The following is a 19,380-nucleotide window of genomic DNA, read 5'->3' on the forward strand; positions in this document are numbered from 1 at the left end:
TCAAAATAACCAGTATAAAAGTAGTTAAAAGACTAAAATAGCATATCATTGGAGAAATTTGAGGTGTTATTAGGGTTGGAAATAAGCATAAATGTTGCTAAGGTTCTGAGTATCTGTTTTAAAATTTACAGCATTCTGTGTATAATTGATGTGTACCATCTCCAAGAACAGCCTACCATGATAATTGCTTTCTGAATCCAAGATTTTTACATCCTTAAAATTAAACTCATGGTTGCACTCCAAAACGTGTTGGGATAAAGCATTACTGGACTTTTTCAGTCTACAGTCACTTGCATGTTTTGAGATTCTACATTTCAGCCACTGACTGGTCTGACCAACGTACTTTCCATCACAACCCTTGCATGAAACACAGTAAATCAAGTTGGATCTAAAATTATCATCAGTCTTATCCTTAAATTTAGTAAAATAGTTTCCTAATTTGTTATCATAACAATCAATGATCTTTATGTTATCAATACATTTCAAAGTTTTCTTTAACTGGTAGCTTAACCTTCCTATGTATGGAAGCTTTCTGTACGTGAAGCGTTCTGTATTAATTAAATCTGGATTAATTAAACTGATCTGGTTGATATTATTATGTGAATACGTTGAAAACAAAAGTCTGTTGACCAATTTAAGAGGATAACCATTATTCACAAAATTAGTTCTAAGGAAGTTAAGATTTTCTTGTAGAAACTGATCATCACAAATATTCGAAAGTCTATGCTGCATGCCGAGAATGGTGGAAATTTTATGTTTTAAACTGTGACTAGAAAAATAATTCAAATAGCGTCCCGAGTATGTTGGCTTGAAGTACCAGTTAAATTGAATGACGTTATTTTCATTTCTTATCATTTTTGTATCAAGGAAAGAAATGCAGTTGTCTTTTTCGATCTCAATTGTGAACTGAATGCTCGGATGAAAACTCTTAAACAAATTTAACGTTGAAGCTATATCGTCTTTATGTATTCCAATGATCAAATCATCAACATACTTCTTGATAAAACTGATGTGAAAACCCGAGTTGTTATTATTATTATTAACCAAAATCTCATCCAACGCGAAATCCATCACCATCAGAGCTAGAACCGGTGATATTTTAGAGCCCATAGGGGTGCCCTCTATTTGATGGTAAATTACATTGTCAAAGGTGAAAATTGAAGTATCAAAAATAAGTTTCAAGCCAAGCAAAAAGGTGTGTCTGTCCCATGAACAATGATCAGCAATCAAATGCCATTTTCTTTCCACAATTCTGTTAACCAAATCCAACGGAATGACAGTAAAAAGGCTAACAACATCTAAAGATATTAAAATGTGATCCGGAGGTAGGCTATAGCCTCTAAATTCATCCACAAATTGAAAGGTGTTAATAGATGCTGCACCAATCGATGATATAATCGGCCTCAAAGGTGTCCCCTCCTTATGTATTTTTGGCAAAAAATATGCTTTAGCAAGGATTGAGTTATTGGTTGTAAGTTGTCTCTTTTCACCGATGTTAATATACTTCTTTTCATAAAGTAATTTTACAAAATTATTAATTTTGTTTTGTACAGAGATCAACGAGTTATTATTAAGAACCTTGTAAACATTAGTGACACTTAACATATCTTTGGCCTTAATTAAGTAATCGTCTTTGTTAAGGATGACAGTGGTGGCACCTTTGTCAGCTTTGGTAATCATCAATGAAGGATTATCCCTGAGAAAAGTGTTTGCTTTTTTTTAACATGTTGACCATACGAAGATGCAACCCATCACACGTTGTGCCAACAACCATATAATTCGTAATGATATTTGTAATTTTGGCTCTAACAACATTTTTTTGATCACCTTTCAAATCTTTGACTATATTTTCTAAAAACATTAGTAATCTTTTTATATTGAAATTGGTATTATTGACTGGTAAGTGGAACTTAGGACCGAGGGAAAGCAAAGAAGCAACTTCATTAGGAACATCAACCGATGTTAAATTAACAAGCCACTTTGTACTATCATTACAGAACTTAGAACTATTGTTAGACCTAATTAACAACTGATTAAATTTTCTACAATTAACAACCTTTATCTGGCTGAAAACTTTGTTAAATTTAACTTTTAATGAATCTTTGAAATTACAGAAAACATTATGAGGTAAACTAGCTCTAGCAAGATCAGATAAACCGTTCGAAGAGATCTCAATCTCTGAAGAAGATTGTAATTTTAATAATCGAAATATTAGCGATTTTAAAAAGTTGTTTTACTTTTAATTCCTGCTGACCGAAAAACCCGAATAAAATTTTGTCTATTGTTGTATTAATGTCTAGTTGGTAAATATCGTAGCTATAGATATTGTATAAAGTCGGTGATAGAGGGGATCCTTGCGGAACTCCTTGAAAGGTGGAGAAGGAGGACGAAAGGGAATTTTTAACTCTGATGTTCAACGTCCTGATGCGGAGATACTCATCTATAATTTTTAAATATGGTACGGGAATTTCTAGCTGCCCCATTTTAAATAATAGACCCTGGTGCCAAACAAACTGTATCGAATGCCTTGTTTATATCCAAGAACAAGGTCGTGGTTTTTCTGTGTTGGATTTTGGCGGTTTGAATGTTGTTAGTGAGAACAATTAAAGGGTGGATTGTGGATTGTTTAGGTCTAAAGCTGAATTGGTGTATAGGGATTTTATTATTTGTGAGATTAATAATTCTAGATTTGATAATGATTTCAAACATTATTATTATTATTAACTGTGCCCCTTCTTCCATATACGTGGAAATATGAATTTTTATATGCAGAAGTTATACATGTTGCGGATTGTATTGTGTACTTCTAAGCTAAGTTGTCTGAGTAACTTCTTGGTTATAAGATCAGATCCAGGGCATGAATTTTTTCCTTTGGCTAGATGTTTGTCATATTCTTCTTGGGTTATTTCCGGTATTTGATCATGGTTGTATTTGGATATGTTCAGAAATCTTGTGTACTACTCGGTTATAAAAAGTTGGTGTTCATTATCGTAGTCACTATTTGGATTGAGAGTGAAGGAATTTTCGAAGTGTTGGGCAAGTATGTCCCATTTTTGTTGATCTGTACTATATTCTGTGTTCTAATGATATAATGTCGGTTTTCTTGTATTTTGTCACCTTTTTGATTTTTTGCCAATACGTTTTTTCGTGGTCTGTTTCGATTTCTTTACATACTTTCAGCCATTGATCTAGTTGATACTTTTTAATTAAATATTGTGCTCTTCTGTTTAAAATATTTAATTTGCTTTTTAATTCTCTATCATTTGTACGTTTGTATACTCTATATGTTCGTCTTTTGTTGTGAATCATTTCGAGTATGAAGTTGGGAAGTGTGTATACAGGGTAATTCAAATTCGACCCCCACCATTGGGATCTCAGAAACCATAAGAGATACAAAAATTGTTAAATGGGGGCAAAGTTGCGTACCTTAGAGCTCATCATTTTTCAACTAAGTTTTTGGATCTAGCCGTTTTAGTTTTTAAAATATGGCCGAAAAACAAAAAAAATATCAGGTTTATTTTTTCTTATGAATGCCATATTTGATTTTCACACCGAAAAATAGGATAATTAATTCTGACTTCAATGATATGTATGATGCTCATGACCATGTATGCTCGATTTCCTGATATATTTATAAATGTATCAATCTTAAATTGTTCAGCAAATCTTATTTTTAATCTGTCAATTAACTCTTGTCTGTTGGAGTTTTTGGGTTTGTTGAGTTCATATATATAGGTATCTATTATATCATCGTGGGTTGAAATAAGCTTGTATATTCTAGAATTTTTTGTGATTTTGTCTTCGATCTCTTCGGGTTTTTTGTTTGCTGATTTTATTTTTATAGAAGGTGATGGTGTAAGTAGCTTTTATAATCTTCTTTCTTGATTATTGATTTTCACACCAACTACACACATCTGTACTTCCTCCTTTTGCAGGGGGACTTCTTCGTGGTGTTCGATATTTTCTTTTATAATTATTGCGCTTCCACCTCTTGTTTGATTGCTGGGGTGATTGACGTGGTATGTTTTTTAAAATGTTATATTAATAGTTTGTTGTTTTGTTAGATGTGTTTCTGTAATGAGTAAAATATCAACCATTCTGTTATGATAAGAAAGCCGCAATTGTTTCTTTATGCGTTAGACCACCATTAGCATTCCAGGTGGCTATCTTAACATCTCGCAGCATTGTAAGATAGTGAAGCACGTTTGGTGTAAATATTTTCTAATTTTTCGAGTCTTTTCTCAATCTTGTTGAACCTATCTAATAATCTTTAAATAAACGTTCGGTTATTGTTTCCGTTATATTAGGAGTGTGATGTTGTTTGGACATATGATATTTCTTTACTTACAATATTGGAAGTGAATTGTCTAGGTTTTTGTGTATTTTGTTTAATAAGAATATTTCTTCTTTTTTGCAGTTCTTTAGCAACAACGCATCCTCTATAGCTAGCTGGATGTTCTTCTGAACAGTTACTGCATTTTGGTTTTCCAGTTTTTTTGCATTGTTTTTATTATTGTTTTTTATTAGATTGTTTTTAGGTTTTTTGCATTCAATGGTAAGGTGTTTACCAGCACATCTGACACATCGCGGTTCATGTTTACAATATGTTTGTGTATGCTCAAATCGCTGACATCTTCGACATTGTGGAATTAAATTATTGCTTCTCAGCGGTTCTACTGTACCACAACATTTAATATTTGTCTAATAGCAAATATTTTCTTTATATCTTCTGTATTGTGGAAGTTAATCATAAATAGATTTAATGACACTTTCTTTAAATCCTTGTGCCAGCAGGTTTTCTTTGATTTCTTCTTTTTTTTTTTCATAAGTTTAGTAAGTTGTCGATAGTCATCTTCGTTATTGCCGTTGATCTTCATTTGATTATTATTCATTATTTTAGTTCGGTAATTTATTTTCTTTTCTTGCAGGATTTTGTTGAAGTTACTGAAATTAGTAATTTTAGTATTTCTTTCAATTTCGGGGGAATATTTCAGTTTACGCTTTTTATTTTTCATTACTATCTCATCTATTTCTTTAGCCACTAGTTCATCTTCCTCCATGGAATTTCCTGAACTCTAAGACTTTTTTGGTATTAATTTTTCTAATTCGTTCTTAGCTAACATAGTAAGCTTGTTTCCATTCTTCCAGTGTAGTTGAGAGAGTGTTTTCTCCACTCAGTTTAATTTTAACTTGGCCCATTAGATATACGCATGTTACGTATACGTACGTATACGTATCGCCACGGTGACAGAGACTAGTTTAAATGGGTTATTTTTAGAATATTAGTTTCGTTATTTTTCTACTTCTATACTTCACAGGTGTTCAATTTCACATCAGCCGATAAGGTTGAATAATGAAGTTTTCTACTTAATTTACAAGTCTCTGTTTTACGTTCACTTCTCTCTAAATTTTGAACTATGGACTGTATCAAATAAGCTGTATGTACAGGGTGGGCCAAATTGGATACTTGTAAAGGGAAACTCCTCTTTCCATAAAAGATAGAGGAAAAATGATATCACTGTCTGAGGCTCGATTTTTACAAAAAACTTAATGGCGAAAACCACATATCGATATCTCTTACGGTTTCAGAGATACAGGATGTTTTTCAAAAAAGTATATTTTCGAAATGTCGTCATAACTTTTTTTTTATCGATAAATCCTCTTTTTTGTGAAACATATCCAAAACAACTTTTGATGTAGAATTCGATGGAATAAGGTAGCTTTCCCTCAAAACAGTATTTTAGTAGTTATTGCATAAAATTTTTTTTTTAAATGGAACAGCCTATGCAGATGTCCGCTGAGGTATCCGAGAAACTTTGTATATGAATTCTATAATTAATTTTAAGCACAAATGATTCTATTCACTTTTCTCGAATTCCAAACGGTTGTTGAGATATCGAGGTTTGAAGTTGACAGATCGTATGAATAGGATGCTAAACAGTACAACACATTGCTAGGTTATCTATGGAAAAATTGCGGTTTATTTTAATAAAAGCTTAATGACACTGCAATTATTAAAGCTGCTCAATGTGACCACCGCCTTGTGCAATGCATAATTCAATTGTTTGTCGGAGCTCTCGTTTCCAGTTGTAGTTCTCCATATTGTTTTTTACCTCTCGAAACGCTGCATGAATGTTTTGTATAAGTTGGTCTCTATTATTAGGCTTTCCCGTTGAATACGTAAGTGTCTTCACATGTCCCCACATGAAAAAATCTAGTGGGGTGAGATCCGGAGATCGCGATGTCCAAGCAATGGGACCACCACGACCTATCCATCGATGTGGATACTGTTCATTGAGGAAATTCGTGACAATTCTTGCATAATGGGCGAGAGCACCATCATGTAAAAAGAACATAGTTCTTCTAATTTGAATAGGAATGTCCTCAAGTAATAGAGGTAAATCGTTCTCCAAAAAAGCCTGGTACATTTCGCTGTTCAAATTTCCGTCGAAAAAATGCCGTTCAATAACAACATTATTAATTATTCCAGCCCAAACGTTTACGGAGAATCTACTCTGGAAATGGGTTTCTCGAACAGCATGAGGGTTTTCGAATGTTCGTTATGAAAATTGTTGATTCCATCTCTAGTAAATGTAGCTTCGTCACAAAAAAGAGTTCTTGAAAGAGTATCCATATGATTTAAAGGCGAACTCTTTGGGGAAGATCCTCGGGAAGAAGTTGTTGTACTGGTTGGTAATAATATATATTTATTGGTGAAACCAAAAAAAAAAGTACAATTTACTATTACAAAAGAAAATATCAGGTAAAAAAAATTAATTATATATAAAAAAAAATGAAGTACCAAATCATAAATAATAAGCGGTTTACCAAAAGAAACCGAGTCAACGCACCTGATGGACTCAGGTGTTATTGTTTTTCATCGGTCTCTTGATCAATATAGAAAATATATATAAACAGAATCCGATCATGCAGTAACACAATAAAGTAAGAAAGAAGTAAAAGTAAAAGAAGAATAAAGGAAGGAGTCGAAAAAGAAATAGAAAAAAAAAAGAAACAAAAAGAAATAGAAAAAGAAGAAAAAGAAAAATAAATAGAAGAGGAAGGATAAGAAAGAAGGGATAGTTTATACATACTATATACAGGGTGTCTCAGCGAGACCGGTCATTAGACGTTTCTGGGGTTCTGGCGAAAATAAAAATTTGAGAATTCAGACTTAAGTATTATCAATTACGATCTCTTCGACTAAAATATTTTCAGATTTCTTGCACTTCCGGTTATACCGGAAGTCGCCACCTACTTAATTTTTTTAAATAGAATACACTGTATATTTTTACATATTTGGATTTGTCTGTTTTCATGGTTTATAAACAAGTTTACTTTTTGCAATTTGATTCGGCCGTTCTCGAGTTATTCGAATTTTTCGAGAAAAATCTGCTCCAGCAGACATTTGTTCAAAAAATCAGAGAACACTCAATTTTTGGGATATCAACTTAGGATTCAGAATATGCTTAAACAACATGATGGAGTATGTTTTAGTGTCGAGAACGGCTGTCTAGAACGTTTGGTCACTTTACTATGGCACGTTAACTTTTCAAAATTTGGAAGTACCATAACTTCATTTTTTTAAATGGCACCCAGCATATTTTATTACTTAGTCTTCGGCGTCTCATTCTATATCTTTTATATCCCATATGTCCCATACCTAACATTAATAGTTTGGGAGATAATTAGGGTTTTTTGAAAAATGCACACATATCGTATGGATATTTAGCCTAGTGTGCCATGAAAAACAAGCCTTCTCAATGAGTTCTTGTCAAAGACTCACTTGTTTACCTCACTTGATGCATGTGAGCAAATAATTATCTGTTATGTCCCTTAATATTAGTACTGAAAAGAGTTAAAATCGATAACAATAACGAAAATAATATTTACACAAATCAAGAAGTTCTTAATTTATTTTTTATGCATAAAAAGCACGACAAAGTTCGTAGTATGATTCCTAGATCTTCTTTGGCAGCTCGAATTGAGGTGTTGGGACTGGGCTCGAAATAAGCCAAGGCATTCACCTCTTCCGTTGCATTATCTACTACATTTTTTGGTCAGTTTAACACGTGATTAATTCGTCCAAAATGCAAAAAATTTGCTTCTATTCTTCTAAATTTATCTTTTGTCATCGGAGGTAAATGCGGATAATTTTCATTAAACATTCTGCAAGTTCTACTAAGAACTTTGTCGCACTTTTCGTGCACAAAAATAAATTATGGATTTCTTTATTTGTATAAACATTATTTACATTATTAATATCCATTTTATCTGGTTTCAGACTCACAAGCATCAAACAACGTAAATCAGACTTTGACGTTTGTCAATAAGTCATTAAACATTTGTTTTCCATGGCACACTAGGTTAATATCGATATGATATGTGAGCATTTTTCAAAAAACCCTAATTATCTCCCAAACTATTAATGTTAGGCTTAGGACATATAGAGTATAAAAGATGTAAAATGAGTCATTTAAAAAAATGAAGTTATGATAGTTCCAAATTTCGAAAAGTTAACGTCTATGACACGTTAACCAAACGATCTAGACAGCCGTTCTTGGCACCAAAACATACTCCATCATGTTGTTTAAGCATGTTCTGAATCCTAAATTGATATCTCAAAAATCGAGTGCTCTATGACTTTTTGAACAAATGTCCGCTGGAGCAGATTTTTCTAGAAAAAATCGAATAACTCGAGAACGGCCGAATCAAATTGCAAAAAGTAAAGTTATTTATAAACCTTCAAAATAGACAAATCCAAATATGTAAAAATATACAGGCTGTTCCATTTAAAAAAATAAAGTAGGTGGCGACTTCCGGTATAACCGGAAGTGCTAGAAATCTGAAAATATTTTAGTCGAAGAGAACGTAATTGATAATACTTAAGTCTGAATTCTCATTTTTTATTTTGGCCAGAACCACAGAAACGTCTAATGACCGGTCTCGCTGAGACACCTGTATATATATCCCATCAAGCAAAAGCTTGTTTATCTTAAATCGCCCTGCTGCCGAAGAAGATATGCTTTGTAAAAAAATTTAAAACTACTCTTAGATTTATTGTTAATATCAGTCGGAATGCTATTGATCAAATTAGGTATGCTATATGAAAAACATCGTTCAAAAATTTGCAATCTATGTTGGGGTATAGACAAGGAAGAACGACGACGGATGTTGATGTTATGCACGTCACAGCGGTATCTCAATTTATTTAACATAATGATAGGGATGCAATCCGTTTTCCCGCAAATTGTCATGCGCAGCCGTCCTAGCTTGTCCAGTAAGTACAGAAATTCTTCTCGTACTAGTACCATCATCATTTTCAACAGCCGCAAGCACTTCTGCAGCATTGTTTCTTCACCTAATTTCTCTTTCACAAGTCGATTTAGGGAACGCACTTTTTAATCGAAGAGTTGTGAAGAATCTACCGAAGGTTTGCTTGTCTGGAAGACGGCCGTTTGGGTATCGTCGTTGATATTCCCTAACTGAGGCGGTGGCACTACCGTTGCAATATCCATACACGAAAACCATGTCCGCATACTCTTCATGTGGATAAGTTGCAGGCATGATTTTAGCACAATTGATAACAATGATGACAATTAATGACCTGAATGTCAACAATTTTATTCTAATATAAATTAAATGGCTAATTATTCAATTACCTAGCAACATATTATTTACTGTTTAGTATCTATCCATACGATCTGGTAACTTCAAATCTCGATATCTCTACAACCGTTTGGAATTCGAGAAAAGTGATTAGAATCATTTATGCTTAAAATTGATCATAGAATTCATATACGAAGTTTCTCGGATACCTCAGCGGACACCCTGTATACGACTTTCCGAAAATGCACTTTTTTGAAAAACACGCTGTATCTCTGAAATCGTAAAAGATATCGATATGCGGTTTTCGCCATTAAGTTTCTTATAAAAATCGAGCCTCAGACACTGATATCATTTTTTCTCTATCTCTTATAGAAATAGGAGTTTCCCTTTAAAAGTGCTCAATTTGGCCCACCCTGTACAGAACCACCCGGGTGGTTCAAATTCGATGTCCGAATAGGCTAACTGGGAAACTATAAGAGTTAGAAAAAAAGTAGCTTACATGTCATGATCTCGTTTTTCGAGAAACTGCTAATGCCGAAAACCTCAAAGCGCTTTTGTTTTTCCCCTAGAGGTCAAAATTGAAAATATCGTAAAACCAACAAGTACAATTATCTTGGTTATTATTATAGATGGAGTATTGTAACAAAGACATTATATGGACACTTTTTTACAGAAAATTTCATGACGTGGTCAAAAAAAATTTTTCGGTTTTAGATTTTGAGATATCATGACAATGTTCGTGTTTTTAAATGGAAACAACCACTGATTATTCGCTTATTAAATTCGTTATTTCTTTCTGATTACAAAAATATAGAGTTTGACCGGTCTATTTCCTATTGTTTTAGAATAAAGCTAAAAATAAACTTTTTTTTAGAGCCGTTAAAGAAATTAAATTTACAGTTTCCTGTAAATTATAACTAAAAATTAAAAAAACATATTTCTGATATTTGCAACAAATACATTTGTTGAACTATTTAATTTATATTTGTTTTACACAAAAGTTGGAATAGATTGCATTATTTCACATTTTTTATTAATATTTAATATTATTATTAAATGACTTAATAAACTATTGATAGATGGCGCTCATATATATATTTTTTTTACAAGTACCGCGGTTTGACGCCATTTTGGCTTGAAAGTCAAGCGGGAAATTTAAAACTATGTCGTTTTGTTAATAAAATTACGTCATGTTTCCTTTCTTTTTTTTTTTCTCGTGGTACTCTGAAGAGTCGAAAGAGATACTAAGAGATTCTTACTGCTATTTTTGCAACTCCAAAGGCAACACGACGGCATTATTTTTGTAAATATGTGATAACATGCACTGACAAGCTGTCAAACCGCCATTTTGGCTCGAATATTTCGAATACACAGGCTTCATGAACCGCGGTACTTTGATAATCTAGGGACTTTATATTTTTTAAAGTACCGCGGTTTGTCGTTATTTTGGCTCGAAAGTCAAGCGGGAAATTTAAAACTATGTCGTTCTATTGATAACATTACGCCAAAATTCCTTTCTGTTTTCTCGTGGTAATCTGAAGAGTCGAAAGCCCTTCTTACTGCTATTTTTGCAACTCCAAAGGCAACAAGATGGCAATATTTTTGTAAATAAGTGGTGAGATGCAGTGACAAGTTGTCAAGCCGCCATTTTGGCTCGAAAACAGGGGTTATGAACCGCGGTACTTTGTAAATCTAGGGACTTTATATTTTTTTAATTCAAATAAACATGACAATATTTGTGTCAAATTAAAAATCCTGTTTTTTAAGATGGATTACGAAAAGTTTAACATGTTAGAATGTTATATATTAGAAAATAAAGTAAATTTTATATAAATTTTTAATATAATAATTTTTAGTTGTAGTACCGTAATTTACAGGAAACTGTAAATTTAATTTCTTTGACGACACCAAAAAAAAGCTTATTTTTAGCTTTATTCTAAAACAATAAGAAATAGACCTATCTAACCCCATATTTTTGTAATCAGAAAAAAATTACGAATTTAATAAACGAATAATCAGTGGTTGTTTCAACAAAAAACAAAAGACGATAGCGCTTTGAGGATTTCGACATTAGAATTTATTTAAAAAAAGAAATCGAGACATGTAAGCTACTTTTATTTTCTTATAGTTTCCGAGATAGCCTATTCGGATATCGAATTTGAACCACCCTGTACATTAATTGTTATTTTAATTTTAAATTTCCGTTTGATTTAATTTATAAATACTTTGTAATTTTGTATTTTACAATAAATAATTTTATAATAATATATTTTTAAATAATTTTAATTCACGGTTAATTAAAGCAGAAAGGAAGCGGTATTTATTTAACGATGTCCTTATATTAATTGAATTATTTTCTCTCCAAAGAATTAATTTTAATTAAGTTCTGTTTTTTTTTATTCAAAAATTTCTAATTAATTAGATTGAGTGAAACAATTATTTAATAGAAAGTGGACGATTTTCCGCTCGATTTGTCGAAGAAGTAAATCGCTTTATTTGAAAGGAATTTTTGAGATGGACGATTAATCAAGAGTATTTTTCTTAATTACTTTTCAGTCCCGAGAGGTTTTTATTTTATACTCCTTTTAATATAAATAAATAAAATATTTTTAAAAATATTTGAGGTTATGTTTTTAAAAAATTAAGTAAATTTGATCGACTTTAACATAAGCATCGGTGGTTCAATGGTAGAATGCTCGCCTGCCACGCGGGCGATCCGGGTTCGATTCCCGGCCGATGCATTTTTTTTTATTTGTCATTTTCATCTTTTTATACTTTAATATAAAAACTTTAAGAAAATAATGGAATGCTTTTATAAAACATCATAAAAGACACGTTAATAACGTTGTTTTTTGCATAAACTTTACGTTTCCGCGTAAAACATCCCGACAAAGTCGTGGGATCGAGATCGTAAAATACGAATCCCTTCAAAATTGCATTTGGGGGCTGGATTAAGTTTAACGATAGACACATAGAAAATGAATACTTAAACGTGGCTTTTTTATAAACAATTATTTTCTCTTGCAGATCGTGATTATTACAACGTTTTTCCGAAACGTGGTTTTTCGTTGTTGGCTCGTTGGAAACCGTTTAATAATCTCGGTAAAAATCGAGCTTCAATTCGAGAACACAACACCAAAATGAAGACTGACGTTGAAACTCGAGCCCATTCAAGACCGGCTGGTCAACCTTTGAGATGGGGAAAATAAACAATTAATTAATTAAAAATAAAAAAAAATGTCAAGAAAATGTACTTTTAGTGTTAATTAATTTGATCAAATTAATAAAATTAACCAAAAAGAAATGATCCAATTAATTTTCTCTAAAAACAATAGTCAAATAACATAATAGTAATAATAATAAATAAAAAATAAGACTGCGTCGACCGTAATTACAACGTATTTTAAATTTATAAAAAAAATTTGTTGTAAATTCATTTTCGAAACATTTTAAATTAACTAATTCCATTAATAAACTTTATATGTCTGTGTTAAATTTTCCTTTCTTAATAAATAAGTGTATTTTCATTATTAATTTTCGTTTTTATTCAAACTTTCCCCTTAAATTAATTCCAGTTATATGATTCATATTTCTTTGTATTCGATGACATCGCATTTCCTGTGAAAATACCGTTTTCAAGAACATCGACCTCCTCCACCTCCTCGATTTAAAAAGGGCTTCTCTTTCATCGTTTCATCATTTTGCCTCTATTCAAGCGTTTTCCATCCGCTTCTGTCAGCAGGTCTAATCAAATTCTTCACGACTCAATCGCTGCTCGATAACTTTTTCTATACACATAAAAATTATCTTTATTTCCTGTTTACATAAAGCTTATTTTGGCGTATTAATATAATTGATTAAATTTTAATCATAAAGATTGATACCAAAACTAATTTCACTTGTATAAATGATCCTAAATTATCGGTAAAGTGGAAGTTTATGGTTTAATTCGAGTACCAAACTGCAACAACTAGTAACTAGCATGAATATTAACTAGCATCGTATGTTATTCTTGTTTGAATGATGTTCGTGGGGTTATTGAAATGTTTTGATTAAAGTTTCTAAATTAATTACTTTTTAGCGTTTAATTGACAGTGACATTTCAAAATGACGTTGGTTTAATTTAAAAAAATCACCAAGTTTATGTTGGTAATAATTTCTTTTCTGACGAAATGAATACGTAATATAAATAGGAATGTAATGAATATCTTATAATATTAACCAGGTTTGGCGTAATAAATAAATTAATATAAGTACGAAGGCTTTCACGGCCGGTGTTAATTAAACTAAAAGTAGAACTAACACTAGCACTATCACTAGGACTAACACTAGACCTAGAACTAGAAACTTTCGGGTTAAGCAGTGCGTCTTTTGAAAAAATGTTTGACGTTTCGAATGCCATGTTGCAACCTTGTTCAGAAACAAGTTCGAATTTGTTCTAGTGATATATGTTAGTTCTAGTTTTAGTGGAAAATAAGTTAATCTTTCGTATTATCGCTGATTTGATTTGATAAAAATTGTATTAATTGAAAGTTAGATTATTGATTGATTGACATCCAGTTGGGTTTTGGAGTTCGAACTCTTCCTTCATATCATACCCCACCTACATAGATTCCACTGAGTCTTGTTGTATTGTATACATTCTTCGTTCTTCGGCTCTCTGTTCTAGAAACTTTCTGTCTCGTAGATTTTATTTCTTACGTGTATGTTACGACATTTACAAATATAAAATACGACAGTTTTATTCTAAAAGCAACAAACAAACACAAGTAGAAAAGACTTTTCTTCAGCGGGCCAGGGGTGTGGTGACCCGACATTCATAGAATAATAATAATAATAATAAATCCTTGATTGCCTAATTAATTCATAAAAGAAATATACGGCTCGTCACATTCTATCCATATAATAGGTACAATTATTAATTACAACAATTTCATACAATTTATAATTTAGTGTCCAAATATTTTTCTACCGAATAAAACCCACCATTCAGTAGCAAACATTTTACTTTTTTTGAATGTCTTCTGTGTTATTAGTTTGATATTCTGTTAATTTATTATACAGATAAATTCCAATATAGTTGACACAATGTTGAGCTTTCCGTAAACGATGTTTAGGTGGTCGAAACACTTCTGCGTTTCTAATTTCATAACAATGATCCTTTCTCTCGTGTACGTACATAATACACACAAATATATATTCTGCTGGGATGGTAAGTATATTACTTTTGAATGTATTATACAGGGTGATTTGTAACATACGGAGCAGATTAAAAGGTAGGTACTAGGGGCCAAATTGAAGATATTTTCTTAATAATGTTTTAACCACAACTTAATAATCACAAAGATATAGAACATTAAAGTTGAACTAATGGCCGAGCATTCTTACCATATGCGGTATTAGTAATGTTACCGTACGTCCCGTTTTGAACGGGATGGTCCCGTTTTTATGTTACCGATCCCGTTGTCCCGAACAAACTCTAAAACGTCCCGTTTTCATAAATATACAGTATGTCCGTAAAGTAACAGATATAGGCGATAAAATCATAATAAACGGTTTATGGAAAAATCCCTGAAACGGGTCTAAAGATTTAAATTTTTTGCAATTTTTTGGTGTAGATTTCAAATTTTTTCCGCCATTTTTAAACGAGTTATGGCGTCATCGATATTTTTTTTAAATGGCAAGCCCCCATTTTTATTGCGGAATATGAAAGAGGATTTTCTTCTGAATCTAGTACAGCCAATATTAATATTGGTTACATAAGAAAATTTTCGAGAAAAATTACTTTAAAGTTTAATTACTTCAAATAGTATAATGATAAAAATAGCAGCAGCCATGAGTAACTATGGTAACCAATTATTCTAAACAATTCCCTGAGTGTCAAAAACTGATTTAGTAAAGCTTCTTGAAGTGTAATCGGTGAAAATAATACAGAATGTATTTCTGAAGATTAAATTTTATTTAAAAATTTTTGTTCTCAACGACCGGTTTCGATTATTCTATAATCGTCTTCAGGTTGTTCGCTACGAATTAAAAAACATGTATTGAAAATTTTCACAAAACGCATTAAATCAATTAACAAGTATTTACCGTCAAAAGGGAATTCAATTCTTGAAGAAAACTTGGAGGCATGTCACTTCTATTTATTATGTTACAAAGAAGCATATATATACTATCTCCTATATCGCTGACTCCCTATCTACGCAATGAGTGGCGAGCGTTTCCATCAAAAGCAGACGGAATGATATATGTTTTGTCTTTGTCGTGCCCCCATGTCGCGAAGGTGCTTGCGCGAATCGTAAATTTTAAAGAGTTTGGAGTGTTTCGCGCGTATTTTATGCAGCTTTGAAATGCAATTATTGTAGATAATTGACTTTAATTATAAATTATCGTAGATGCATCAAATAAATTAGAATATATGTACTTTTGTGTGAAATTGACGTTGAATATTGCTTTAAATATCAACTGTATGTAGGTTGTTCATTAAACATTATATTCTTTAAAATTAAATTAATACATATATACATAGTAATTATTAAAAATGTGTACCAAAATATAGTTATTAATTTTTAACATAATTTGTGAGCATACGCCCTTTAATGAAGTTGTTACATTAATTAAAGATATAAAATATGTACTTAGGGTACTTACTATTTAATGTACATAATATTCTATCATAAAATTTTCATCATATCGATGTAATTATTAATTAAATTTTTAAGAAAAATGTTTCAAGAAAAGTAGGGCTTTGAATTCTTTTTTATTACACTGAGTTCTTTCTTTCTACCTGCTCAACCAATTTTTAGGCCCCAAAAATATCTCCCCTACTCTTTTTCTTTTTTATTTTACTTTTAACAAATTTTCTTCACTTTCTTAACAAATAATAATTACATTTTAAATTGCTTAGTCCTAAAATATGTTAATAATTATGTTATTATACACATGAAACCTATAATATACATAACTAAATATTTAGATTTTAGGTTATGTTTATGTCAAACATTTATTTGGTCGTCCAATAAGATAAAAGCGTACTCACCACGTGTTCACGCATGTCTCTTGAGTAGACGGGGGCACGACAGAGACAGATATATATATATCTGTACTCTAGTGTTTACACTCTTTTGCTGCCTTAGTCAGCGATATAGGAGATAGTATATATATGCAAAGAAGATTCTTAGAGGTTATGTAGTGTTCACTTGTCAAATTATTGTCAAATTATACAAAATAAACGTTAAAACCTATTAAAACTCCTTTTTACATTTAAACAGTTGCAAATGCAAAGTTTTTAGAACTAGGATGTTCGAAATTATTACAAAATATTCTTTACTATACAATAAATCTTCATCAACAGCGCTGTACGAATTAGGCTAATTTGGATTTTGGGTAGCGCAATACCGACAACTTTGTCTATTTACTTCTCCACTCAATGTAAATGTCCGTTCGTCGAAAAAATTATGTTTTTGACAAAGTCTTCGTCATCGTTGCAAAATTGTTGTTGCAAAAACTACGATTAATTGCTCGTGAATCAGGTTTACTTTATGGGAATGATATTTTGCGAGTTTTAAAATTTTATTAACCGTTGATTTACTAATATCGAAATTAGACCCAATACTCCTTTCAGTAACATGAGGGTTTTCTTGCCCAGCCAAAACCACGATTTGTTGAACTTCTCTTGCATAATTCAGTAGGCCAGACTTCGAGAAATGCTTCGAGAGATGGCCATGCTATTTAAATTTAATCACAGCTAGGCTCACCATACTTTGGTTAATGAGTTGGCGATCAAGATATGTTGTATTAAAGAGGTCAACTACTTACTAAATCAGTTTTTGACACTTAGGAAATTGTTTAAAATAATTGGTTACCATAGTTACTCATGGCTACTGCTATTTTCATCATGTCAACAAATCTGAAGTAGTTAAACTTTAAAGTAATTTTTCTCGAAAATTTTCTTATGTAAGCAATATTAATATTGACTGTATTAGATTCAGAAAAATATCTTCTTTTATATTCAGTAATAAAAATGGGGGATTGCCATTTGAAAACGTCATAACGTCATAACTCGCTTAAAAATGGCGGAAGAAATTTAAAATCTACACCAAACAATTGCAAAAAATTTAAATCTTTAGACCCGTTTCAGGGATTTTTCCATAAACCGTTTATAATGATTTTATCGCCTATATCCGTTACTTTACAGACACACTGTATAAAAACTTAAAAAAAAGAATGATTATTACAATATTATTATTACAGGAAACTGTATTATTACAGTTTTCTATGTCCAATGTCGCTTCTACTACCGTTACAGATAAATGCTGCCAACTTACCAGTGCAACGTGCGTAAATCTTATTAAGTATCTAGCAAATTTATACCTTATTAGTCATATTTCTCTTTCGTTTGTTTGTTTGTGAGAATTAGTCCAACAATGCCTAAACGCTAGTGTACATTTAATACAAATTTGCAAGCAAAATATCCGTTTATAAAGCTTAATAAAACTCCCTCAGATGTAACTTGTGATAAGTGCCGTTCGAACTTTAGTGTTGCACACGGAGGTGCCAGTGACATTGAACAATATTTAAAATCAAAAAATGATATATTATCAGATGAAAGCGCAGCATCAAGCACGTCAATGCTAAATTTTTTTAAGAAAATGGATTCGCCATCTTCTAAAGATTTAGAAGTTGCAGCTGCGGAGGGTGCGTGAGCTTATCATACTGTTCAGAAAAATCATAGCTTTCGCTCGAATGATTGTGCGACAAGTTTAATGCAAGTTTGTTTCGAGCAAAAATTCAGATGTGCTCGCACTAAATCCGAGGCGATTGTTGTAAATGTATTAGCACCTATGGCGATAGCTCCGCTAAAAGAGCATCTCCGTGAAGCTAAATTTGTAGCCCTTCTAATTGATGCTTCAAATCATGGTTATTTTAGCTAATCATTAGCTATTTTAGACCGCAGAAGGCGTACAAGTGAAGCTTTTAGAATTTAAAAATCAACCAGGTGAAACATCAGACATCATTATTGATTATTTAAATCAAATTTTAACATTAAATGACTTAAAACCTAAAATTGCGGCCTTTTGCGGAGATAATAGAAACTGTAACTTTGGAGGGGAAAATAGAAAAGGTGTAAACAATGTTTATACAAAACATTGCTGGAACGAGAACTAATAGGGATTGGCTATGGAGTTCATATTGTCCATAATGCAATTAAAACTGCCGCCGATGGCTTGCCTATTGATTTTTAATGCATTATTGTCAAAATTTACTCATTTTTTTATATTTATAGTGTACGCATTGAAACTCTAAAAGAATTTTGTTACTTGGCAGGTACAGAGTATAAAAAAATGTTGGGCTACAGTAAAATTAGATGGCTCGCTTGAATGCCTGCACTTGAAAGAGTACTTAAAATGTTTGAGCCACTAAAAAACTATTTTCTTAGTATTGAAAACTGCCCGAATATATTGAAGTTATTTTTTGACAATCCCAGCTTCGAATTCTGGTTATATTTTATGTACGCCCAGGCAGCTATTTTTCACCAAGCCGTGTTAAATATCGAAGGACAAAATATATCAGCAATGGACGCCGTGAATGAAATAAACCGTTTAAAAGATAACTTGTCTTTAAGAAAAAATTCAGTTTTTATTCCACACGTTGTACGAAATTTATTAGCAAAGCTTCACGAGTCTGGTGCTATTGACCAAAATAACGTCAAGATTGTAGTAATTGAATTTTATAAAACTTGTAATGAATATTTAGATCAATGGTGTCAAT

General features: G+C 31.8%; 1 protein-coding gene and 1 non-coding gene across 2 annotated transcripts in view; both read left to right on the plus strand.

Annotated features, from left to right (window-relative positions):
• LOC111420038 (uncharacterized) overlaps positions 1–13,132 on the plus strand; it is a 67,838-nt gene extending 54,706 nt beyond the window's left edge. The window contains exon 3 of the mRNA XM_071195090.1: positions 12,637–13,132. Within this exon, the coding sequence (XP_071051191.1) occupies positions 12,637–12,818 (182 nt within the window). The 3' untranslated portion in view covers positions 12,819–13,132. The remainder of the gene's footprint in view (positions 1–12,636) is intronic.
• TRNAG-GCC (transfer RNA glycine (anticodon GCC)) lies at positions 12,280–12,350 on the plus strand. Its single transcript has one exon. It is a non-coding gene; the product is annotated as a tRNA-Gly (tRNA).
• Positions 13,133–19,380: the final 6,248 nt, after the last annotated feature.

This window comes from Onthophagus taurus, chromosome 3, assembly GCF_036711975.1.
Source record: "Onthophagus taurus isolate NC chromosome 3, IU_Otau_3.0, whole genome shotgun sequence".
In the NCBI taxonomy this organism is placed as follows: domain Eukaryota; kingdom Metazoa; phylum Arthropoda; class Insecta; order Coleoptera; family Scarabaeidae; genus Onthophagus; species Onthophagus taurus.